Source organism: Rhipicephalus microplus, chromosome 3 (genome assembly GCF_043290135.1).
Source record: "Rhipicephalus microplus isolate Deutch F79 chromosome 3, USDA_Rmic, whole genome shotgun sequence".
Classification (NCBI taxonomy): Eukaryota; Metazoa; Arthropoda; class Arachnida; order Ixodida; family Ixodidae; genus Rhipicephalus; species Rhipicephalus microplus.
This window is the reverse complement of record NC_134702.1, coordinates 6,597,248-6,624,625: the sequence shown is the minus strand read 5'-3', so window position 1 is coordinate 6,624,625 and position 27,378 is coordinate 6,597,248. Positions and strand designations below refer to the sequence as shown.

At 46.5% G+C, this 27,378-nt stretch overlaps 1 protein-coding gene across 1 annotated transcript in view; it reads left to right on the top strand.

The window, feature by feature from the left end:
* Positions 1-27,378, top strand: part of Prp8 (pre-mRNA processing factor 8) — a 218,037-nt gene that overhangs the window by 126,162 nt on the left and 64,497 nt on the right. Inside the window, exons 18-22 of the mRNA XM_037433717.2 lie at positions 3,998-4,144; positions 10,892-11,102; positions 21,843-21,959; positions 22,835-23,082; positions 26,779-26,958. Of these exons, the coding sequence (XP_037289614.1) occupies positions 3,998-4,144; positions 10,892-11,102; positions 21,843-21,959; positions 22,835-23,082; positions 26,779-26,958 (903 nt within the window). The remainder of the gene's footprint in view (positions 1-3,997; positions 4,145-10,891; positions 11,103-21,842; positions 21,960-22,834; positions 23,083-26,778; positions 26,959-27,378) is intronic.

Sequence of the window (27,378 nt, the reverse complement as noted above, 5' to 3'; positions counted from 1 at the left end):
TCTGCAAATTTTCGTGATGGTGCTTTCTTTCATTAGCCCTTCTCTCCCCTGTGGTACCACTGCATAGCGGCAGCCAAAAATCCAGATTTAGGCATCCATAGACTTGACCACTGTCATGGATCTCGGAGGCATGTGTTATTGGCGATGGATTGAGAGGATGCTGGGTGGCACAGCAAACATGGAGCTTCATCAATTTACACGTACCGGACAGCCCCGGACGGCTGCGCCGCATTAGTTTTTCTCGGGGACCTGCTGGAAGCTCCGCCCACTGGTCCGAGATTACTCATACGCATGTTGGTTTTTCACGTGTTTGGCAGCCTGCGGACGGCCCGGGACCATCCAAACAATTTCTTTCGGGCAGCTGGCAGACGGCAGCGCGGTGCGCATGCCTGTGCCACCATCTTAAGTTGGACACGGGAAATTTTCTATGCGCTCTTGCTCTCTCTTTTCTTTTCTGTCCGCTTCTCGCATGTTTATGGATTTCGCATTGTTTGCGCTTCCAGTTCTTGTCATCGGTGTTCTGAGCCACGTCGAGCATGCGCAGTATTCCCGAAAGTCGGGCAAACATGCGTTATACTCGCTAGGAGAAACAGCGGTGGAACGACTGCGCCGGTCCACGATGCGCACGCGCTCGAGTAGTTCACTTGCAGTAAGTTGCATCACAACAGAAATAGGTATAATTCACTAACTTCTGTTTAGATTGGAATTGGGTCAGCGTTGTGGCCTCTGTCACAGCTATGGAGGGAGGAGACCACATAGCCTCGCATAGCAGATGCCACAGAGGATGCAGTCAGCATCACGTGCGCAGATGGCCCGAGGCCGCTCGTGCTGGCTCTGGACTTTTAGATCACATGCACGTGACATAGCCGCCTGTGAGGTGAGGCGTCAGCGGGCCGTCCGCGAGTGATCTGGGACTTGGTAAATCGATGAAGCTCATGGTTTAATAACAACCCAGGAAAACGCCAGAAGGAAGCTTGATACTTCGTAAAACAAGCAACCAGTGCAAAAACCTAGAAACTACAAAGAAACCTTCAAAAGCAAACTGACCTGAAATAATCAAATTTGCTACATCTAACTACCACAACTACAGCCCTCAGTTAGAGGGTTATAGACCTTCAACTTAAGACAGTGAGAACAACTGTGAGGCCCTTAACTTAGGCCTCACAGTCGAATTGTAGTTCGAATGGAACACTCTTACTTTGTTTTGTTCATTGCTGCAAGTCCAAAATTCGTTGTGTTGGGTCCATGGCTGAGGTAGCTGACGAGGCTGTCCAATTGTCGCTTCGATGTGTGACCGTAACTCGGTCGCACTGTTGATGGCCTAGTCCCAGTCATCGTTGGTGGCATGGCAGTACATCCTCGTTGATCAGGCCTAGCACGATCTTGGCTTGAATTGGTGACATGCTGGGGATTGCTGCTGGCTGACGTTAGAAGGGGGACTGCAGGGGGTGCATCCAGAATTGCCAGAAGATGCTGCAGCATCTCCTTGAAGCCTCACCTGAGCATCGAGGTCAACGGCTAGCCACGGAATGCCAGCGTGGCGGCCTTTGGAACCAAACTCCCGCTGCGCGCATTGACAGAGTGTAGCTACTGATGCAAGCTTTTTCTCCCTTAGCCATGCAAACAATCCCAGCTCATTGCATTGCCACCTTCGTTGACGGCTTGTGTAACGTGCGTCAATCGTTTACTCCTCCATGCACAATGATGATGATGATTCTCCTTGGATCATTGGCACCTACCGACTCTGGGGGATCGGCTATAAGTCGGGCAAATACATACTGGATTTGTAATTAATACTTAGTAGAGGTAAAATAATTTTGAGATGATTTTTTTAAACGTAATGTTAATTTGTGCCTCTTCCACGTGCTTCGTCCTCTTCATCGTCTATGCCATCTTCTTACTCATGACATGCGACAACATGCTCACATTGTACAGGTGCGCAGTTACTTCACCTGTAAAATTTTGGACCACAAGGTCGTTTACTAGCCCTTTAAGGTTCAAAGTGACACAAGATACCTGGATGATATCGGTGTCTCGGCAATGAAAGTTGTTGTGTCGGGCATCCATGAGGTGCTAGTCTATCATACGCACTCGAGCAAGCTGGCGGGCCTCCTCCGCACGTTACAGATACCATCGGCCGTTGGCGGCATTGAATTCATCATATCCTACATGTGGGATCATGGCATCGAGCGTCGTACTTGGCTGTCAATTGTGGAGTAACTTGGAGTCAACTGCATAGTTTCTTGGATCGCTTTGTTGTACGCAAATATTACATGATGGAGCATATTATTTCTGTCCCACATATTGTGTTAAAGTTCGACGTATAGAGAAGGTATGTCTGCTATAGTCTTGTTCAGGCATTCAGTTTATTCATCTGGAGGTGGTATGTCATAGTCACCTGGTAATTTGTGTTGCTGTAGTGCAAGACTCCTTGCATAAACTATATTAGAAAAATATTTAAAGTACGAATTTTTACGCACACCTCTTGACTCCTGCGCCATGCAGTGGCCTTGCAGAGTGCATGATTACTTCTTCCTCATGCACTTTGCCGGGGCTTGGCTGCTATACTTGGCGACAACATGTCTTGGCAGTTTAGTGAAGGCCTGGATTTTACAACAATTTTGCATTGTCTCTGCAATGTCGTATGCAGTAGAATCTCAATATGATTACGGTAGATGCAAATTTCGCGATGATACGAATTTCAAGGTTCCTTCGTATGGACTACGTTATACAAAGTACGCCGTGATTCTGTAGTATATGAATAGGTTCTGCAGCCACAGCGTATGATACAGACGTGCAATTAACCGCTGCGCGCGAACGGCACAACGCGGCTTATCTCTGGCGGAAGGCGCATTCATACCTTGCCTCGAAAGGAGTTCCCCCGCTTCGCCGCCTAAGTGGAAAACCACGCCACAAAGCTGACGCGAAAAAATCCGCCAGAGATAAATTTTTCTGCCATGCGATAGGAAATTGCCTATTTGCTTCATGGCTTGGGCTACACCGGTGGCGCTAGGTCTCAAACCACGTGATGTGAACAACAAGCTGCTAATTCAACATGGCGGTAAAGGCGTCGGCGGTGGCTCACGTCGGCGCAATTGTGGACTACCCGCGCAACACGACAAAGCTCGCGGCCTTGACAAGGACACGTTCGAGAGCCTGGTTGTAGATTGTGATTGCTGTGAACACGGGAAGTAGAAGAAGATGCAGCAGCAGCGAGTTGGCAAGCCCTAACGTTCTTCCTCGCTTTTGTACTGGCAGCTGAATTTGTCGCCGTCGCTGCCGGTGCGTCCACTCGTGTCGTTTCTGCTTGCATATCCTCCGAAACAATGTTTGTACCGGTGTAAACTGTTTATTTTGAGTGCTTTGCATGCATAACTAGAACTCAGTAGGAATTTTAATGCTGAGGAAACGGGCAAAATGGAATGAATTTTCAAGCTGCGAAGGCAGCGGCGGTAGGCAGGAAGAATCTGAACAATTTTCGGCGGGTGCGGGCGTGATTTCCCGGCCGCCCTGGCGCTCTCACTTCAATTCTACCGTATGACTGACTTTTTTTAGTCGACTTCGCCGTGTGTTTTTCGGGCTACATAAGCAGCGAAGCGAGTTAATTTTCATTAAGTTTTGTCGCTTTCCCTCCCTAGTGTGATAGCACCAGCAGCATGAGTCAGGAAACACGGCCGTTTATTGAGAGGTGGTGAAGGTAAGAAAGTTCAAAAGAAGATCATGGACTATTTTCGAGCAAGTATTAGTTGGCTCCAATAAAGTTTCTGTTCATATTCAAGGTCAGCTTTAACTGATTTCGGGTTACTAATATGAATTGGGAATGTTACGAACATTTTCATGCTCCCTTCGAATGTGTATTATCGAGATTGTACTATATCATGGTTTAACTGTATTTTACTCCTCCAGCCTGCTTTGGCCATGACTTCAGCTTGACTCTTGGTGTTAATGCATTGACAAGCTTTAATTGATGTTGTCCTTTAACATTTGTTCTTTACAGGTTTACTGCTGAGGAAGCTAGAGACCTGATTCAGCGCTACCTGACAGAGCACCCTGACCCAAACAATGAGAACATTGTTGGGTACAACAACAAGAAGTGCTGGCCCAGAGATGCCCGTATGCGCCTCATGAAGCATGATGTTAACTTGTGAGTGAAAGCCACGATATTGTGTCAACCTTGTGGGTCACTATGGGATTGACAGCTTGTTTTCACCACATTGTGGCTGCATGGGACTCAGTACAAGCCAAGGGCAGTGTAGTTATTAATTAAGCTGCAGTGCAGGAGGAGGCGCTTGTGCTGCCTAATGGTGAGGTTGCATGATGCACTTTTTTCTCTTTGGCTTGCGTGCAGGTGCATGGTGGAGCACACCACTGTGACAATTGAGCCCATGCCTACCCATTCCCTCGTATACATTCGCTGGATGCACTTGAGTTTTTGGCATTTTATATTGACATGGCATCGATAACATACTGTGGAACCCACTTATAACGATACCACTTTCAACAGTATATCGGTTATAACAATAAGGAGCCACTGCACTGTGAACTTCGGATGTTTTCTCTGATGAGATTGCCTGCTTACTGCTACACACCTGTGCCGCATTATCAGTTATAGAAATGAAGTCTCACTGCATGATTTTCGTGCTGAAGGGTAATAGAACGCGATATCCTTTCAAAGAAAGAGGAACCAGTGCACCTCCACATGCATACCCAACAGCTGATTGTACAATCAGACCTGTTTCATAGCCTACCTACCGTATAAACCGGACTATAGGTCGAGTGGGAATATAGGTCGACTCCCCAAGTTCAGGTTACCAAAAAAGAAAAAAAAAAAAGAAAAACAGCCCAAAACTGCCAAACCACATTTATTTGTTAATTGGGCGCACCACACCCCGATCGTCGGAGCTCAACCACCATCGCAACTGCTCCTATTCGTCCGATGAAGCACCACTGTCCCACTGTCTTCTGAAGACGAGAGTTTGTTGCTCGCCGCCTCCCACAGTGCGTCGTCTTAGTGCCATTCAGCGAGTTGCTGATGCAACGTTTCTTGAAAGCATTTTCCACCATGGAATCCGGCAAGGAACGCCATGCGGAAAGCACCCAGCCACAAACAGTCGCAAGTGGAGGCCTCTGTAGGCGGCTCGTCGGTGTCTTGTGGTTGTCGCCGGGCATCCACTCTTAATATTCCAGCCGCACTCGGTTATTGAACGGCTTGTTTAGCATAACGTCGAGCAGCTGGAGGGTGGGCGTCATACTACCTGGTAACACGGCGAGGTCCGTTTTCCTGTCGCCGAGTGCGCGTTTCACTGCGTCGGTTAAGTGGCCACGAAGCGCATCCAACACCAGCATGCTGCGAAGACGCAGCAGTGCACCTGGCTGACGGTTCCACACCACTCTTATCCATTCGAGCATCATGGCCTCGTCCATGTATTTCTTTTTGTTGACGCGAACGACAACACCGGGCGGGAACACTTCCTTTGGCATTGCCCTGCATTTGAAAATGATGAAGTGCAGAAGCTTTGTACCATCTGCCGTGCATGCCAGCATGACGGTGAAGCGCGAGTGCTAGTTGCCAGTGGACTACAGCTTCACATACTTGGCGTCGCGCTGTGTGATCGTGGTCGACGAAGGCATGTCAAACCACACGGGGGTCTCATCGGCGTTGCCAATCTGCCCCATCATGTAGTCGTTCTGCTCCCAAAGCCGGTTCACGAAGCGCTGAAAGTTTGAGCTTGTCCTCGAACTCCTCCGGCAACTTTTGACAGATGGATGTGCGCCGCCTGAGAGAAAATCCTTTGCGTCGCATAAATTGACGCACCCAAGAGTTTTGTGAACGAAACTCTTCTCTCGTGAGCCCAGCTTCTCGAGCGAAGTGTGGCAGCTTGGGCTAGTTGGTATGGCATGACGATAGTTATAGCGCGAGAACAAAACGACGACACATAGACGTGTCCTTCGTGTCCTTCGTGTCCTTCTTGTCTCTGTGTCGTCGTTTTGTTCTCGCGCTATAACTATCGTCATCGTTCTCGAGCGAGTTCCACGGCTTTCTTGCGAATGGTATCCACGGTCACTGGCAGCGAGTGCGCACGAACTTCCCGCACCAAGTCCGCTAGCTTATCTTCCAGCTTCGGATGAACGGCACATCGTACACGAAACGACATTTTTCGAGGATTGCACATCTGCAGCTTTCCTTTCTGCACCCTCCAACAGCATCACAAAGCGGCGCTGAGCAGCCATATTCCCATTCGCTTCTGCGAGCTCAACATCTACTTTAAACGCAGCTGAGTACTGCCTCCTCGTACCGCTACTCATATTGAGTGAACGAAAAAAAGGACCACTAAAAATGCATCGCAATATCAAGCGGAGCGAAAACTCAGAACAGATCGGAAGCAAATCACGAAGACAAAGAAAACAAACGGAGAAAAAAAAAACAGCCTGCGATTGGATTTGGATGCGGATATGGCCGCGTCCGGCTTCTCAAGCACATGCAAGCCACACGTTGCCAGACAACGGCGCACTTTTTATTTATTTATTTATTTATTTATTTATTTACAAAATACTGCAGGCCCATTTAAGGGCCCCAGCAGGAGGGGCAAGATCATAACATTGCACACAGGTGTAAAACAGCAAGAACAATAAAAAGACACATCATATACAAAAGATACATAGGTCATGGTTAAATATGCTCAAGTGCCTCTACAGAGCCGGTTAACAATTGAGGTAAGCAGTTCCAGTCGTTTATGGTTCAAGGAAAGAACGAGTTTCGGCTAGACACGCTATATAAGACGAGGGCCGACTTTAGCTCATTATTTTATTGAAAATATCTCGACTTACCGTATTAACTCGATTCTACCGCGCCCTCGATTGTAACGCGCACTCGGTTTTCACGACGAAAAAAAAAAGTAAGACATGAATTGCAACGCGCACCCATTTTTCTCGTTGGCCCGCACGATCACACTACTCGGGAAAATGACTCCTTTCGGGAGCGTCTTCCGTTTAAATATGAGGTACGGGGGAAGCTTGTGCCTATCTGACGTGCAACGGAGCATTGCCGTCACTCTTGTTTTACCGTGGCCCGATATCAGCATGCGAACTTGCTTCGCCCCCTTCTTCTCGACGGTTGTGGTGCCAGTCATGTCGAAGTAAAGCGGCGTCTGATTGGCATTCCCGATTTGCCCAAGCAGGTAGACGTTGTTGTGCCGCAAGCTTAGGACGAACCTCTGTAAACTGTGAAGCTTTGCTTCGTACTCCTCCGGCAATTTTTCGCGCATGCCCGTTCGCTTTCGGACGGAAAAGCCTTTCCTCTTCATAAAGTTAGTTAGCCAGCACCTGCTCGCTTTGAATTGGCTCCGCGTTAGCCCTTTTTCTAAAGCTAACTGCATAGCCCACACTTCTGTCGTCACGCAGTTCTGTCGTCACGGGCCACTGTGCCGCCCTCAAGCACATACTCGGCGAGCAGCTCTTCAATTTGCGGAAACCGACCCTGCTGTGGTCCACTGAAGCCTTTGCGTGAATGTTTGCAGTCGACAATATTCTGCTTTTGTTTCCGCCAGTCCCACACGCACGTTTCGGGAACTCCGAACGACCGCAATATGGCTCGATTTCCGTCTGTTTCGGCACACGCGATGACTTTTCTTTTAAAAGCGGCATCATGGTGCACTCGTCGAGTTTTTGGAGTCTGCCCTTCCATGCCGTCGATGCTAATGAACTACAAGATGACGAACTCCTCAGCACACATACGAAGTGCCGCACATGGGAAACACGTAGGCAGAAATGGCCGACGCGCCATGCCGAAGCACGTAGGGGGCGGCCATTTTGGAAATGCCGATGGCAATAGAATGACCGTATTCATTTTTTTTCGCACTCGATTTCAACGCGCATGCGATTTATGAACTCGCTTAACCGGAAAAAAGGTGCGCGTAAGATTCGAGTAATTACGGTATATTCCGGTTTATACGATATTATGCCTCGCCAGCCACTTTGCCTCTTCATCTTCTACACCTTGTGCTGACAAATGGCATTGGACAGTGCTATAAAAATGACTCGTTATTGGTTTGGAAGCTAAGTGTGGTATTTTGAAAGAAAGACTGCAAAATGTGACTCGGTAAAGCGGCATGAACCATCTCAATCATCTGCACAGCAGATAAGTTCACGGAAGGCTGCTCACCTTGACTATACGCAGGTGGAAGCGGTGCCCTTCATGAGTGGTGTCTTGGTGGACGTGCCCATAACATGGCCACTGTTCATGATTATCTCAGGAGGGCTTGCTAAGGATTGGATCAAGAGACCACGGTGGCAAGACAAACTTTATACACTGGACGGACAGAAGAAACAAATACACAAAATTTGCATTAGACCATCATGCACACAAACAAGACTCGGCTATACAACTTAGCTAGAACTGATAATTATCCGCGTTATAGCCAATTCTAGCCCAAGCCAATCTATAGCCACTATGACTTCTCTGTAATTACTCACACTCATTCTTCAATCGAATGTTCTTACTGTTTATAATGGCAGTTTTCAACTACAACAAAGTGTCTTGTTGTCGAACTCCTTGACGTCTTATGGTCGTCCTCTTCGGCCCGCATCCACCTGACGATCTGCTTGTTTTCACTTGTCACCAGGCCATCGTGGGTCCTGGAAAGTTAGGCCTACTTGTCGACGTGTCAATCAGAAGACTGCCCAGTGGCTTGCTGCCATCCTGTGAAGAACGGAAAGAGCGGCAGGAGTCTTGAGAAGTGCTGTTGCAAAGTGCTGCAGGTTCCACAGCACCGTCGAAGGTGCCGCAATGGGGTTCGGGTCACAGCCGCGAAGCCAGCGAACGAAACTACCATCGCCAAGTGCTCTGAAGAATTGCGTGTCTCGATGACTACTGTGAACGACACCTGCTTCTTGATACCCTAACACTGCCGCCTTCAGATCCAAGTTAACCGAGCCTTTGCCGTGAGAACGACACTGTCTTCTTCAACCTTCCTCATTCGGCACTCCAAAGGACAATGCCACCTCATCTTCTGGGGATTTCCCATCACAGCTCGGTCATGCGCCACTGTCTTTGCTTCAACCAATCCTGCACGTGAATATGGTGCATATGCGCACAATCTGGTCCTCACGCACCATCGCCACATTCCAGTGTTTGGCACACTCTTAACTCATGACAGCATATCTTTGGTGAATCTGATAACAAACATTGGCAACGCTGGCATAGAGGCATGACACTCAGCCACTTTGAGTGTAGGGGTTTGTTTTGTGGCAGCCAGTGTAAAGTGATGTCTTAGCTGCAGCTCAAGTGGCGTACACCATCCGGCAACACCATATGCATGTGGCATTAACGGCTTTTAGCTTCAATATATACTCCTTACCATGTTGCCAAAACACCGCATCGCATTTACTGTGTTGCCGGAACGCTTATTTTAGCAATGCTTTAGCACCCCCCACCAGAGCCTCACTAAGAAACCCATGTGGATTACGCTGATAAGGGGTTGTAACTTGGGAACCAGTGAGCATAAATGCATGAAATTGTTTGAATATTCAAATGGCATTGCTATTAGCTTACCCTGAAAATTTTATTAGGATATCTCAACAAAAAAAAAAGTTACCCTTTCAAGGTAGCCTCCCCCTTCAACAATATTTAATTTGGATAAGATTGAAAAACTCCTGCAGCAACGTCATGAGAGGTGTTTAGCATGTACAGTATCTCGGCATGCACGAAGGATTGTAGGAATGCAGGGTTAGCGGACGATGGTGTTGACATCGTGTGACACTTTGTGCAATCACAGTCATGGACAAATTTGTATTTGCCTGGTGTTTTAGAGATTTTGTATTTGCATTGAGTTGCATATTCCTGAGCTTGTGTCATGGGCAATCTGTCCTGCATTGTTACTCTGTCGATACGCGAACCAAGCGAAGTCACTGAGAACATCATTATGCATATGCATGCCTGGGCTGAGTAGCAGAGAACGTCATTTCTTGGATTTTGTGTAGATAGAAAAACTATGTAGCTCCAAAATCTTAGCAACCTCTAAAATTCCATGCTGGAAAGTTGCTTAAGACATGCTGACAAACATGGGATCATTTTGCACGTGAAGGCAGTGTCACTTTAATGCGTACCACTAATGCAGGCCTTTCTATGGAGTAATATTGTTCAATAGAACGAGAACAATATTTCAATTCTAACAAAAAATTGTCAGCCGTGTGCAGCAGTCAATAGTCATGTGGCTGGGTACATCATTTCGTTCATGTGTTTGCCGCCAGAGGTGCCAAATATCATATTTGGAAACTTTCAATGTAGAAATAAGAATATAAATCAACCCATAGGATGGAAAAAAAAAGGTTGGTTTGAGTACGGGCTGGACAATTTTCCCATCAGTGGAGTCATCTCATTTCAAGTTCGTTGCAGTTGTCGGTCCCTTTAAGGAGCCCAAGAAAACTGTGTCTTCAAATTAGCTTTATCAATTATAGGCCGAGTCTAAAGGTGCTCGTAGGCTTGTCTGGGCTCTGTAAGGCTTTTCATAACGTGATTGCGACATCGAGGTAAAAAATTTCTACACAGAGATGTTGCACAAAGTTCTCCACGATATCACTGCAATGATTGTAGTGCTCTCTCAGTCATGGCCAACATTGGCACTAACACGGTTGTCCAAAATGTGGATGGGTAGACAGGGGATGATTGCCGCTGTAGCTCAGTTGGCAGAGCATTGGACACAATATTTAAAGATAGCAGGTTCAGTTTCTGCCAGTGGCAAGTAATCTTTTCATCCTCTTCTCTTTCTTCACATTTACATTACAATTACTGTGAATAACATTCCCAATAATTTCCAAGGCGTTATTGCATTGCTTGTTAGTTTTCAATGATACTGTCTCTTAGTCCCAAGTGTTCCATGCTGCTGCTGTGCAGGGGTCGAGCAGTGTTTTGGGACATCAAAAACCGACTGCCGCGGTCAGTGACGACAGTCCAGTGGGAGAGCAGCTTTGTGTCCGTCTATAGCAAGGACAATCCCAACTTGCTGTTCAACATGGGTGGCTTTGAGTGCCGTATCTTGCCCAAGTGCCGTATGACCCATGAGGAGTTCAGCCACAAGGATGGTGTGTGGAACCTGCAGAATGAAGTAAGCTTCTACAGTTGAATCCCACTTTGACACACATCTTTTTCTGTCAACTTCCTTGTCCTGTGGCAAGACAGCAGTGTGTGATGCACAACAACACAAAAGTGCTGTTAGTGTTCTTGAAACCTACTTGACTTGATGAAACATTGGGGATCATTGTTTAGCAAATATGTGTATTTGTAAGTGTACGTTGTGGGATCTCGAGATGAGGAACGCTGTCGGAACACGCGGAGACAATAGATGCGGTTAAACGAAATTAACATGTGTACATTTATTCAACTGCTTTCGCAAGTGACAATGTTGCCAGCCATATCAAGTACGTCACTAGTGACATGTTAAACACACCTTATATTATATTCCAATATACTCAATCATTATATTGTATCCACTTCCGTAATGAACCCACTCGCATGATAAACCGACCCCTTACTTTGGTTCTTGTGAAAAAAAAGACAAAAAAAATATTGTTTGATGTATCTGTTCATTTTATTTCGGTGTGATTGCCAGTGCCGTCAATGACTGAAACAACGTGAAATCATGCCATTATATTATAAAATAGTAATGCAATGAAAGTTTAATGTAGTGTAGCTATGTACAGTTAAACCTCGTTATAACGAGGTGGGCTATAACGAAATAATGGATATAACGAGCAAATCCTAATTCTCCTTGAAAGTCCCCATACAAACCAATGTATTCAATACGTCATTTTTAACGAGGCAAAATTTGCCTGTTATGGGATATAACAAACAAATTTTGTTAGGAAGTAAAATTTTGAGCACAACGCGAATTTGAGACAGCGCGCAACGCGAGAACTGTATTTAGCAGTTCAAAACTCCCGCCACATGCCCTCCAGCAACGCGCGCAAAGCAGACGGCACGCGCTGTTTCCGGAGGAGAGGTTGCTGCACGTGCGTCGCTTGGCTACCACCGACAGCGGAGCGCTCCGCAGCTCCACGAACGTCTCGCCCTTTTCTTTTGTGTCTTCTTTATATTTTCCCTCTCCCCTTTCTCATGGCGCTGAGGCACGCTTCCTAATCTTACATACCCCCTTTTCCTTGAGTAACCGGTTCCTAGAGGGCAGTGCAAAAGAGCGCCCCTTCTGCCCCTTCCTCTTCACAGTCACTTTCTCTGCAAGTGTTGTCGCTCGCCGACGTGAGCCGCATTGCTTTTGCGTGCGTGTTTCTTCTCTTTTTCGACCGCTTCCGCCTTATCTTTTATTGAGCTGCGCTCGTGATTACAGCAACATGAATGCGCCAGGCGGGAAGCGAAAGCGCATAACGCTAGATCAGAAGGCGGCTATGATAAGAGCCGTTGAATTGGGGACCAAGATAGGCAACGTGGCAAGAGACTTTGGCGTATCGACGAGCACACTGTCAACCATCTTGAGCAAGCAGGAGTCCATCATCGACGCTGTTGCACGTGGTGTGAAAGGAAGCGCTAAGAGGATGAAGGCACCTGTCTTTGAAGCGGTCGAAAAGGCCGTTTTTAAATGGTTCTTGGACACGCGGGCCGTGAATCTGCCGGTGAGCGGCGCCTTGCTGCAAAGAAAAGCGAGAGACTTTGCCTGCATCATGGGCTATGACAACTTCGTAGCAAGTTCGGGTTGGCTCCAACGCTTCAAGGAGCGCCACGACATTGTCGGGAGAGCGGTCTGCGGCGAATCGCACTCTGTCGACGAAGCAGAGGCTACGAAGTGGGCGAAAGAAAACATCGTGCGGCTGCTAGAAAAATACAGCGCGGAGGATATTTTTAACGCGGACGAAACCGTTCTCTTTTTCAAGATGTTGCCGCACAAGACGTTAGCCCTCAAAGGCAAGCCGTGCCATGGCGGCAAACAAAGTAAGCTGCGAATCATTGCGCTGCTTTGTGCAAACATGACCGGCTCTGAGAAGCTGCCAATTTTCGTAATTGGCAAAAGTGCATCCCTTCGCTGCTTTAAGGGGAAGAGGCAGCTCCCAGTCAAGTACGTAGCCAATCGCAAAGCCTGGATGACCAGGGAGATTTTTTCAAGATGGCTTTGCGAATGGGACGAGAAGCTGGCAAAGGTGAACCGCAAGGTGTGCCTTGTTTTAGATTACTGCACCGTCCACCATACCGCTGCCGTGCTTCAAAACATCGAGCTGCTGTTCCTTCCTGCCAACTGCACAGCAAAAATACAGCCGCTTGACCAAGGCGTGATTATGTCGCTGAAGGCAGGTTACCGCAAGCGTGTGATAGACAAGCTCCTGCTCAACATGAGGATGAAGCGAGACACCGATGTTGACTTGCACGCTGCGCTCGAAATGCTTCAGGCGGCATGGATGAGTGTGACGGCGACCACGATCGCAAACTGCTCTGACACGCCTCATTTGCCGCCGCACCAGACGCCAGCGATGAGCCATCAGACGAGCCCACTGTGCCGGACGGTTTTGCCACATCAGACGAAGTCGCTGCATCATGGACGGCACTTCGTGACGCCAGTGTCGTGCCTGACAGCGAGTCGTTTTGCGACTATGTGAGTGCGGACTTGGAAGTGGTGGCAACGGAGCAGCTCCTGGATGACGATATTGTGCGCGCTGTCAGTGATCGTAACGAAACCAGTGACGACGACTCTGTCGACAAACAGGAGACAAACGTGCCGACGGCGTCGGAGGCGTTAGACGCGGTGGACGTACTGCGCCGCTACTTCGGCGCTCACGAGGGCGGCGAAGAAGGCTTGAACATTGCAGCCGCAGCTGAGCGAGCCATCGTTCGCATCAGGAAGATTCATGAACGTCCAATTACGGACTTCTTTGCAGCTAAGTCTGCCTGAAATGCAAGCTGTGTATTTTGAAGGGCATTAAAACAGGTGCATGACTTTTTCCTTTTTATTTGGGAATGCGTTTATTTTGTTGCATACCACCGTGCGGCGGGATGCTATTTCGCCCGTAATATTTTGGGGATAAGTACAGTGCATAATATTTGCGGTAAATGCCCGCTATGGCTATAACGAAATATTCGTTATAACGAGCAAATAGTGGCGGCCCTCCAATTCTGTTATAACGAGCTTTAACTGTATGTTTAACTATGGACACTGGTCTTAAATGGGAAGATTTTTAGTATTAGAGATATTGTAATGAAATTTGGTTTCTGAATGTGTTTCTTTCTCCTGTTTTCAAAAATCTAATTAGTTTTAATGTATCTCAGCTATCAGATTATGTGATAGTAAGCGAAGTCTAATTAGGTCATTTTTTATGGGTCATTAAGACACTGTCCCTTAATATTTTTTGGTTTAGATTAAGATGCAGCTGTAGCTAAAGGTCTGCCATGAGTAGCTATGCTATTTATATTGTTACTGACATATCTCATAAATATTTATAATTGTGTTGATGCTCTATAATTCTTGGATGCAGTTAGCTAACACTAGTGTCCACAAGATTGGATATGTGCTATAAAGAAATAGCGTAGCTTCACAGTTTGATTCCTTGTAAGTTCAACAGTATAAAATTTATAAAAATTGTCTCACAAAAACGCAGCAAAATGTTCTGTAAGGCTAGTCAGGCTGGCAAAAAAATTTGAAGCTGGGAAAATCGCAATTGAAGTTTTGACACTCGCTTCAGAAAACTTTAAAAAGAATCTTCAACAATAAATTTTATTTACATGTTTCATATCTGTTTCGCTGTTAAAACAAAGTGTCTCAATTCACCCAAGGAATCATATAAAAAAAAAAGTCTAATGTGGAAAGCATGATCTGAGTCCCACCATAGCAAGTGATTGGGTGGCCGGTTTAAGCAAAGATACTACTGGCCAAGGCTCACCTCTGCCGTGAAGCAACACATTCGTACTTGTTTGGACTGCCAGCAACGCAAGTCTCCTTCGACGAAATCAGCCAGCTTGCTGCAACTTGTTCAAGTCCGAAGTGCACCATTCGACGAGACTGCTATGGTATCTTGGATCCACTTCCTACTTTTGCTGCAGGGAACTGCTGGGTGATCGTTGCAACAGATTACCTTAGCCGGTACACCGAAATGAAGGCTATCTAATGAAGCACAGCAATGGAGGTAGCCAAATTTTTCATAGAAAATGTTGTACTGTGACATGGTGCACCAACAGTCGTGATAACAGACCGCAGGGCCGCATTCACGGCGGCTCTTTAAAGTAGGTCCTGATGTTAAGTGGAACAAGTTATCGAATGACCACTGCCTACCACCCATAGACAAACGGACTGACAGAGCGCCTAAACAAGACGATTGAAGATATGCTGTCCATGTACGTGGACGTTGGACAAAAAAATTGGGCGAAATCTTGCTCTATATCACATTCACGTACAATACAGCTAAGCACGAAACGACTCTCATGACTCCATTCAGCCTTGTTCACGGACGGGAGCTACAGACAATGTTGGATGCCATGTTACCATATGCATGGTATGGCAATGACACGGGCGCCGACATAGTTACTGAACGCGCCGAAGAAGCCAGCCAGCTCACACGCTTGTGAATCCGCCAGCAACAACATTAGATGCATGTTGCTACAATGCCCACTGGAGAGCAGTAACCTATGAAACTGGTGACCGAGTGCGGGTTCACACACCCATATGAAAACGTGGACTGTCCGAGAAACTCTTCAGGCGATACTTCAGACCATATCGAGTATTTCAACAGTTAAGTGACATCACCTACGAGGTCATACTCAACAGTTTCTCTTGCGCCAGGTGTCAACAGCACCGGCCTGAACTTGTATATGTGGTTGTGATGCAGGTTCTTTGTTGCTGATTTGTTTTTCTCCCGGGCTGAGCCTCAGAGAGTTTTTCTAATAAGGACAAAGCCGTTCGGTTTCCAAGAAACACACAAAAAGTTTAATTGAAAAGAAAAAAAGGCAAAGATTCCTCACAAAACAAAACACTTAATAAACAGTTGACTGGACATGACGAAACACATCTGTAAACACCCAACAAAAACGTTCAAAGTCAGTAACTAAACCAAACGTTCGAAAGGGGCTGAGTGATGGGAGTAGCGCAAGATATCTGTTCGGTCTCACCCACACGCTGAATTCCGCCGACGATGAGCAAACCGGAACGCGGTGATTCCGGCTTCAGGACGCGGGCAGGACGGGGATGAAGGAACGCTGGCTGGACGACGACACGTCGAGAAGCCCTACCAAATCGTGATGGTTTCGGCTTGAGGAGCGTGGACACGTCGGAGACGGGAGAACGCAGGCTGGTGGTGACGCGTCAGAGAACCAGGGTCGACCTAGTCAAGCAGCTGGGCGCACAGCTCGGGCCCGGAGCCCGACGGCTGTAGCTCGCCTGCCGGAACCAAAGTCCGCAGGCCCTGGAAAGGAGTTCAGGACCGGATGGCCACGGTCCTTTGGAGCGGGAACACGACGGCAGGAGGCCCCGGCCGGTTGAAGACCTGCAGGCTCGGGTCCTACGCCCGACGGCCCATCTTCAGCGCCCGGTCTGGTGACGACCTTCCGCTTGCCCCGTCTTCTTCGAACTCCCCTTGCTCTGGTCTGCTCAGGCTCCTGCTTCAGCTCTGGCCCACTTGTCTCGTTCTCATTGGAGATACTGCTGTCTCGTGGTGTCAAGCCATTGGGCCTTGAAATCTCCGTGTTCGCTGCCCATTGGATGTTTTACCTTTTGTTTACTTCACGTCCTGCCACGCATCCTCGTGCTCGACGCTCTTTAACGTCGTCATTCTTGTTTAAGCAGCCCCGCACGTGCACTCTGGTATTTCTCCTTTTGTTTTTTTTTTTTTTTCCGTGACGCGCACTTTTCGAAGGCGCGCACTTTGAACGCGCACCACACATCACATACGCCCCCCTTTCATTCAAGTTTTTTTTTTAGAAAAAAAAACTGCCGATGAGTGCGCGTTCTGCACTACGTCACAATTACACCACATATTTGCACCACGCAGTTCAACACATCACACCGATGGCACCACACTGCTTCTTCGTTGACATGTCTCACGTCGAAACACCGAGTCCACAGAACGTAACATTCAACCAACAACAATAAGAAAAGTTTTTTTTTTTTCGAGAAGAAAAAAAAACTGCCGTTGAGTGCACGTTTCGCACTGCACCACAATTTACCCACATATGTCCGCCACACAGTTCACTGCATTGCCCAAAGGTCCACATTCACTAACCTCAAAATACGCAAGAAGTGAGAAAAAGTATGGACACATCTAGCGGATTGTGAAAATCCCCAAATTAGTAGTACACCACCCCTTTTTTTTTTTATCATATATACCCTATCATCTCAAAAACTATACATCATGTTAATGTTACATTGCATGTAACTTCTTCAAATATTTACAAGCAACACCCTTCCATGGTCCGCAAGCAAGATCCAAAAGAAACCAGCGGGAAATCGAATTTGACGCTTAAGTTATAGCGTCCCGTACAAGACGTTTAACTGCTCTAACCATTTGACAAGAGTAAGGAATCGGAAGCCAGTGGAAGAATTCTCGACCGTAAGCTCGTATGAACCTAAAGCTGTGTATCACCAGGTTCCCAACCTCGAAATCACAAGCATACACGCTGGAATGTCTGTATGCCAGTCGGAGGCGTTGCCTCCAGGCGCACCAGTACAACCACGCCTGAATCATTTCATCCTTCCCACGAACGCCTTGCTTGAGCTCGTAAGCCGCTAATCGTTGAGACATCTTAACAGAAGCGACCTCTTCAACCGAAGATGCCAAAGAGCACCAGTCGGCGTCCTTCCTCGTACAATAACCTGCTGGACCATTACTGCCTTCTGGTTCACTTTCCATCCCTTCAGCTTTCTGTATTGCTTGTTCATCAATACTTTCAACCCTTCTGCCTGGGTCATCGTGATTACCCTCATTGTCACATATAGCTGACCTACATTGCAACTCTACTCTCTGTTCTTCAACAAGTGCTTTTGCATTTTGCTCCAATATTCTTCTAAAAGCATCATCTACAATTTCCCGAGAACACAAGCCATCTCTCTGTATGGGCAAGTTATAATCATGGTGAAAAACCATGTCCGTAGCGTCTGTTGCTATCTCCAGTGGCCCAAAACAATAGGTAGCTGCTACATCAGAGCTTTCATTATGGCATTCGCCGGCATTACCTAGGAGACCTTTTATCGCTCCTTCAGCGGAGCTATTCAGAGGCAATCCTACCTCTGAATAAAGTGCGCTTGACCTCTCACAGGTTTCAAAATACCCTTTACTCTGAATGGAACGTTCTTGTTCCATGCTCACGAAGCATTCCTGCGCTTCAATAAGCTTATCGAGTCTCCTAGTCTTTTGACTGTTTACCTCCCTGTCATACTCTTTCAGAGTTTCTTTCTCTAGCGAAAGGTCATGACGAGGTACAGGGTCAGTCTCACGTAAATTCAAATCGCTCCCGATGTAACTGCTTTCAGAGCACACCTCATCCACTGGTTGACTACTCTGGCTCTCAGACCACGTATATTCAGCGTTTTCCCTCTCAAGCCACTGCTGCAAATCCTCATATTCTAGTTCCAACAGTCTCTTCTTTTCGCGCATCTCTATCTCGAGCAGCCTTTTCTTTTCACGCATTTCTAGCTCAAGCTGCTCCTTCTTAGCGCGTGTCTCTCGCTCGAGCTTCTCTCTCCTAGCCCGTGTTTCTCGCTCGAACTCCTCTCTCTTAGCGTGTGTTTGCAATGCAATCTGCTGCTTTTTAGCGTCACATATCGCAGCCCGTTCCTCTTGCGCTTGCGCCATTTGCTTGTCGTACCACTCCTTGAACTCCGCTCCCTTGAGACTTATACTCTCCGCCAGATCTAATAATTCCGAAGTGCTTTTCATGGCTTTCATCGCGTCGAAAAATCTACATGAAAAACAAACGACTTTGTCCTGTCGCTGCGGACGCCAATTTGTGAAGCGGGTTCTTGTTGCTGATTTGTTTTTCTCCCGGGCTGAGCCTCAGAGAGTTTTTCTAATAAGGACAAAGCCGTTCGGTTTCCAAGAAACACACAAAAAGTTTAATTGAAAAGAAAAAAAGGCAAAGATTCCTCACAAAACAAAACACTTAATAAACAGTTGACTGGACATGACGAAACACATCTGTAAACACCCAACAAAAACGTTCAAAGTCAGTAACTAAACCAAACGTTCGAAAGGGGCTGAGTGATGGGAGTAGCGCAAGATATCTGTTCGGTCTCACCCACACGCTGAATTCCGCCGACGATGAGCAAACCGGAACGCGGTGATTCCGGCTTCAGGACGCGGGCAGGACGGGGATGAAGGAACGCTGGCTGGACGACGACACGTCGAGAAGCCCTACCAAATCGTGATGGTTTCGGCTTGAGGAGCGTGGACACGTCGGAGACGGGAGAACGCAGGCTGGTGGTGACGCGTCAGAGAACCAGGGTCGACCTAGTCAAGCAGCTGGGCGCACAGCTCGGGCCCGGAGCCCGACGGCTGTAGCTCGCCTGCCGGAACCAAAGTCCGCAGGCCCTGGAAAGGAGTTCAGGACCGGATGGCCACGGTCCTTTGGAGCGGGAACACGACGGCAGGAGGCCCCGGCCGGTTGAAGACCTGCAGGCTCGGGTCCTACGCCCGACGGCCCATCTTCAGCGCCCGGTCTGGTGACGACCTTCCGCTTGCCCCGTCTTCTTCGAACTCCCCTTGCTCTGGTCTGCTCAGGCTCCTGCTTCAGCTCTGGCCCACTTGTCTCGTTCTCATTGGAGATACTGCTGTCTCGTGGTGTCAAGCCATTGGGCCTTGAAATCTCCGTGTTCGCTGCCCATTGGATGTTTTACCTTTTGTTTACTTCACGTCCTGCCACGCATCCTCGTGCTCGACGCTCTTTAACGTCGTCATTCTTGTTTAAGCAGCCCCGCACGTGCACTCTGGTATTTCTCCTTTTGTTTTTTTTTTTTTTTTCCGTGACGCGCACTTTTCGAAGGCGCGCACTTTGAACGCGCACCACACATCACAGTGGTACGCATGAAGCCATTTGTCAGTGACTGTGCGTTTTCGCTTAACAGTAGCTCTGATGTAGCATCGTGGTGATGCTCCTATAAGGAGGGGCAAGTGACACGTGTATATACGCAGAAGAGAATGACGATGGAGGTGTTTTGCAGACTTCGAGTAGTGCGACTGTAGGTTTAGGAAAGGAAGATGAAGAAGGCATTCCGTGTACTGCTGATTTCGAGACATGCTGTTTTACTGTCACAAGTTGTTTCTATCTTCTGTTTTGTTCTCGCTACATCGCGACAATAATATATATGTATATAATGAGCTTGAGAGTAGGGCAATATAGGAAACAAAGCAATTACTTATTTATTTAATCCTAACAGTTTCGGCTGGTGGTCTAGCCTTCTTCGGAAGATGTAAATGAAAAAGTACAAGTTCCACAATCTGTAGCAGAAGGCCGCCCTCACAATTTGGGGGCCTCCCCCCCCCCAAAAAAAAGGAAACGTAAAAAAGACCTTAACATAATGAGGCAAGCGAGAGACAACAAAAAGAAGAAGAAAGGAACAACAGTGAGCCCTCTAAAGTGGGGAGTAACCCATTTATTGTCACTAGGGGTAGATTGTCACTAGGGGTAGATAAGATGTGCCGCCAGAGGAGGTGACCAACAAAAAGGGGAAAAAGTTAAGAATATTGCCGCTTTCTCACATCTCGCACATGGATTGGGTTAAAGTTCAGGTGGTTCGGCGGCTCGCCTGCTGCGTCAGGCCATACACACACAAGAACATACATACAACTCGCTCCAGCTTTAGGAAAACATTGGCCACGATACAAAGATAAATGTGCCTTTTCCCCCTCCTCGCTTCCTCCTTCCTGCAGAAAATCGTATAACCAGTAATACTCAAAATAAATGAATGGATATTTTTTTCAAGAGATGAACCAACAAAAGCATAGACAAAAAAACTAAAAATAAAAAATGAAAAACGTGAAAAATTATTATAAACTAATAATACTAACCCGCTCCGGTTGATGTACGTAACATCGAATTGGTTTATTTTCACAGGCTAGAATGATCATCCTATGTGTGCGAATTCACGTATGTATAAATAAATTGATAATTCACTTTCTGTGTTTCACGGGTTCGCGGAGGCATGTCAGTCGCCCAAGGTTCTCGTTGATTCCGTGGGCGAGTGATCTGAATTGCTTTATGAAGTATGACTTCTGCTGTTCGCGCTCCCCTGTGTTCTGGAAGCCGGATTATAGGAGTATGACAGCTACAATCCGGCTTCCAGAACGCACGAGAGCGCGAATAGTGTGAGTTCATGATGATGATGATGTTCATATATACATGATTACGATGATCTGAGCCGTGCCATTTCAAATGGGGGATCAACAGGCAGCATATATATAGTCCGGATCAGACCTTTAAAAAAGTAAAAAAAATAAAGGTCAGGAAAAAAAATAGTCCTAGTTGGCTTCACTTTCAGGGGCACCTGACTGATTTCTAGTGTGCCACCGGTGTTGCGGCTGCTGTTTAGTTAGGTCTACCACTTTCTGGTTAGGAGGGGCACCCTGTCCATGGAAACTCATTCTTTTTGTTACTCTCAAGGTTGCTGTTACTTCAGCCAGTTTGCCCAGTTTTACAGCTGCTGTTTGAGCTCAGTCTCGGTGACCACGGTCACTTTTCTTTTTATTTAAAGGTAAAGACCATTTCTGAGATCATAATTTTCTGTTGAGTAGGTAACTGTTACTGTTTGCAGAGATACGAATGGCGGAGTTATATGCAGCTTTGCTGTGCAGAAAAAAAATGTGTCCACCCTTGCTAAAGTGGGAAAGAAAGAGCTGCTACAACTATTACCATTTTGTGCACACAGGTGACCAAGGAAAGAACAGCACAGTGCTTCTTGCGAGTCGATGATGAGTCAATGCAGCGTTTCCACAATAGAGTCCGACAAATCCTTATGGCATCTGGATCTACCACTTTCACTAAGGTAAGTGGCTGCATTGCTGTCATTGTTTTTCACCAACAGGTAGAGTTCTAGTGGTAATATTAAAAATATTATGATGCTGTGAAACCTAGGAATAAACAGGTCTTTCCTGATATTTTAGGAAGTTCAGAAAAGTAAGTAAGAGCTGCTCGGATAGTTTCCTAGGTTCAAGGCCTACCACAAGGCGGACCAACTGTGTGCCGTGTTTCTGTGCTGAATGCAATGGAAATGCTACAAAATTGGCTTGTTGTCATTACTGGAATGCTTAATTGTTTACTTCATATTAAGACTACGAAGAGCTAGTGTAGTAATTCTTGTTGGAAAGCTGGTTTGTTGTTGTGAACCTTTACAATAAACTCCACATTTTTCTGCTTTTACTGCAATTGTATATAAAAATTCAGCTCTTCTCTAAGTTATTTCTGTTTTTCTTTTTGCTACATTAAGTTTTTGTGTTTTTTTCTGTTTTTCGTTACGTTAGGTTGATAAAATATTACTCTATGGGTTTGCGACATCATTCAAAATCAGCGATTTGATGTGGTACAGAGCACAGGAGCAACATGTTACTGACTTGACTTGGCTTATGTGCAGCTGGAAAACCATTGCAGCTCTCATGCATAATCATTTCTGTGGTACAGTCACATTTAGCAACAGCTGCAAGTGCTTGTCTGTAAAGCTTTCATATACCACATATAAGCACAGAAAGCAGTGCCATTAGATCCACAGGTGCTTCTTTGATGGCTCACCATAGGGGTGTATCATCGTATGCTGATATGTTAAAGGAAGATGCAATGTTTTAGCAAGGTATAATCGTACTCTGTAACAGTTCCAGTCTCTTTCCACAATGCAATGAGTGCGTGACATTTTTTGTTTGCGAGCAGATCGTGAACAAGTGGAACACGGCATTGATTGGTCTGATGACATACTACCGGGAGGCTGTTGTCAATACGCAAGAGCTGCTTGACCTGTTGGTGAAGTGTGAGAACAAGATTCAGACCCGTATCAAGATTGGCCTCAACTCTAAGATGCCCAGCCGCTTCCCACCCGTGGTGTTCTACACCCCCAAGGAACTGGGTGGCTTAGGCATGTTGTCTATGGGCCATGTGCTCATCCCACAGTCAGACCTCAGGTGCTTCCTTACAGCTTTCTTGCTCTTTAGTTGGTGTAACAAGCATAAGAACTTGCACATACGACTATACTAGCCAGAGAGTCACTTATTAAATCCACTTAATAACCTTTACCCAATTGCAGTGCACACCCAGTTTTTTTTTCTTCATTGTAGAAAGGCCAACTCCGGCGATTTTTCAAGGTCAATAGATCTCAATGAAATTTCCTGGGTACGTTCATTTGCACGTTTCTATCATACATCCCCAATTACAGGCTGAAGAGATGAGCAGATTTTATAAAATGAATTTTATAAACTGCCCCGACTCTGTCAACTGGCTTCCAGCAATAATGTGTGTGTGTGTCGACGCTTACGTCAAAGTAACGAAAGTGACGAAACTGAGGTGCCACTACATCATCAACTGTTCACAAGGCAGTGATCGCGTGTGTTGCTTAGCCAATGTTTCGTTTGAACATAGAACAAGGGCACGCAGACTTTGTGGGGAGTAGCGAGCGGCACATCTCGCTGTTTACATCGAGCTGATACAAGTGAAGGCAAGGGAGATTGCGAGACAAAAGCATTCAGCCAGAGGATTTCAAAGTGAGCAAGCATTGGGTGTCTCTCTACATGCGCCGCGTTGAGTTCTCTTTACGTCGGCGTATGTTGATCTTGCAGAAGCTGCTAGATAGCTACGAAGAGGACCTTGTGAAGTTTAAAAGTATGTACTTGTGTTGCGAAAGGCTGTCCCTTTTCAGCTGGGTCAGATCGGCAATGGGGATCAAACACCGGTCTACCTGGATATGCCCTCGACACTGATAGTGCATCAGAAATGCTCCAGGCAAGTTATCGTGCGATCAACTGGGAATGAAAAAATGTGGGTGGCTGTAATGTTGTCCTGCACTGCAGATGGTCCCAAGCTGCTACCCTACGTGGTGCTCAAACGAAACATTCTGCCGAAGGGGGAGAAGTTCCCAAAAATTGTCGTCCGCTGCAGGGACAAGGGGTGGACGGACGAATCTCTAGTGCTTGAATAGGTAAAGTTCGTGCTGTGTCTACAGCCTGGAGCACTGCTGGGGCTCCCTTCGATGCTTGTGCTCGACGGGTTTTGGTGTCACCTGACCGACTCCGTGGCAGCGCCACAGTCGACATCCGCTGCCGGATGAGAGAGGTCAACGTCATTCCCGCTCTCCCATCGCCGATGAACCATGCATGTGGGAGGTGGAACTACCACCTCCCACATGCATACGTCAGATAGCTCACGGCCCTCAGTCCCCAGCAGCTGCGAAGCAACTGACCACAGCGGCGGTCAGATATGCAACGCAGCAGAGGGTGCTAAGAATCTCTGGATCCGGACAGGCCGCCATTGGAACCTGAACCTGGCAACGTTTAACGCTAGAACCTTATCTAGTGAGGGAAGTCTAGCTGTACTATTCGAGGAGCTAGAGAGTGTTAAATGGGATATAATAGGGCTCAGTGAGGTTAGGAGGACAGATGAGGCTTATACGGTGCTACAGAATGTGCACGTCCTTTGCTATCGGGGCTTGGCTGACAGAAGTGAACTGGGAGTGGGGTTCCTAATTCACAGAAACATAGCTGGCAACATAGAGGAATACTATAGCATCAATGAAAGGGTGGTAGGTATTGTAATTAAACTGGAGCTACTGCACATGTACTCCTCCGCAAAGTAGTCCGGTTTGGCTTGTGTTTCGAATGACGACCATGTTCCAAATATGCCACTGCATATGAATCGCATCGTCGGCTTACACAGCCATTCGTGAGTGAAATTCGTCGCAAGCTTCTTTGGTGCGTTATATAAATAGATCGAGAGCGACGACCACTCACCAAAAGGCTAATACGCCATTTTGATTGTGAGATTCACTTAAAACATGCAACATTTTCAGATGTGCAAAAATGCAAAACGACACTTCATAAAACAAAACTAATATTATCGTATTTATTCGCAGAATTCTCTAACTTTTTTTCACAAAAGGTCAATGAAAAGGTCGTGGGTGCAAGAATTATACTAGGAAAATTTTCTGCAGAACGTTTGGAGAGAAAAAGAAAATGAAGTGGCCTCAAATTGAGATTCTTCGGATAACAAATTAGAAGCTTTGAAGAGTACTATAATCAAGACTTAACAGCAAAACCACAAGTTCAACATAAAGGAAGATTTATTTGGGACACAAAAGCTACAAGCAAATATAGTAGAGAGGAATACTGTACACAAAGCTTGCGGGCATATCGTCACAGTTATTTGCTCCACGAGATTCCGCACAAGGCTTGCATATGATGTCATCCTTGGGCTTATGGTAGCTGATGGCCATCTAACACAGAATCCTCCACAGTTGTCTTCTGAAGAGATGAAGTTTTACCATCCATCCCAGTCTTGGGCGCACAAGGGGCTTTCAGCTGCCCATGCTGCCATCACCAGTAGCGAACACAAAGCGTGTCGTCTTCATAGTGCCTACCGCCGGCCCTGTTGTCGTTGTTTATTGCATGATCGACCACTTCCAACTTGAAAGCAGCCAGCGGCTGCATTTCCGATGGAGGCGGAAATGTTGTAGGCCAGTGTGCTCAGATTTGGGTGCACGTTAAAGAACCCCAGGGGGTCGAAATTTCCGGAGCCCTCCACTATGGCGTCTCTCATAATCATATGGTGGTTTTGGGACGTTAAACCCCACATATCAAATCAAACTTGAAAGCAGCCGTGTGGCTTCTGTATTGCGCTATAGCGTAACCACAGAATGGGCACAACATACATCAACATGCTGCCATCGCGGCGAAACTGATTGCTGCGTATCCCTGTGCTTCGTTGCAAAGGGCGCCTAAAGACGGTAGTCTTCTGTCCAGATGCGCTGTATGAGATATGGCGTCATCTGGCAGTAACGTGAAGAAACTAAAATTTTCTTAAAATCCAGAGCCACTGGTTGGCTGGAGCACCCGTTTGTTTCAGTTAAAGCCCCTGAATTTTTTAGCGAAGCGTAAAAGACACCCGGTTTTTGCGTTCATAGCATCACACTGTCAGCGCAGTTTAATGATCACTTCGGTCTTTAGAATTACGTATATATGCATTTTCTGAATAAAAAACACTGCCTAACACTTATATATGGATGTTGTGCCTCAAAATGCAAAATATTTGCTTTTTGATTGACAATGTTCACAAGTATGAATGCAGCCACCAGATTTAGATGGGTGGTCTTTGGACACTAGGTGAAACTCTCATTGGGTGGCTGAATCATTGGACAGACACCAACAAAAATACAAACATATTTTTGTTGAAGTATGCCAAGAAAGACTGTCATTTAAAAAAAAATGTATCTTTTCCTCATGGGTGAAATTTCACTTTCCGGGAAATTCCGATGGCGGTCATAGCGACAAGCTACGCTTTCTGCCTTCCTAAAGGCGACGAGGCTGCTGAAACGGATCGTTCTAACATCTGCAACTTTCTTATGATGGCACTCATTTGCAAAATTTGCGGCAGCATGTTCACATAGCAAAAGTGCGCACATTTCTCTTGGTAACATTTTTTAGACATCGAGGTTGTTTACTTGCCCTTGAAGAATTGTGAAGCCAAGAGTAGATTTAATTGTACCCATAAGGAGATCTTATTTATTTTGCCCTTTGTAATCCAGCAAGTTGAGTCATTTTCACTATCTCCACCAAATTTGAATTCCTTTTGGTGGTATTTTTTATGATAACATTATTCTTCATTTTGCATAGGTGGTCAAAGCAGACGGATGTGGGCATCACGCACTTTCGTTCAGGGATGAGCCATGATGAAGACCAAGTGATCCCAAATTTGTACCGATACATTCAGCCCTGGGAGAGTGAATTCATCGATTCTCAGCGTGTTTGGGCTGAGTATGCACTGAAACGGCAGGAGGCACTGGCACAGAACAGGTGACCTCTTGTCTTTTTTATTGTCACAATGTTGCGTAGCTGCTGTTAGATTGGTTCCTTGGCATGACTTCATCCCTGATTTTAATATTGGGGAACCTTCTGCAGTGTCTTTTCTAATACTTGGAATAATCCAAACTCTCTTTCTTAAGTATTGGTTGGCCCATGTTTTTAATGTATATTAAAATCGTTCAACTCAAACTGCTACATTGCGTTATTTCAGTTAGACCATGGCTCCTATGGCTAACTCCCTGTCCTTCAATTGTTCTTTTCCTCCTCCTCATGCCTACGTTGGCCCATCCCAGACAATACAGTATCTCCACTAACAGCGGTGCAACAGCTGCACCAATAGCACAGTTTGATATAATTCCCAATTTTTGTGCCACGCTGAGCAAAAACCATAAAATTTGCTGAAATTGTGCC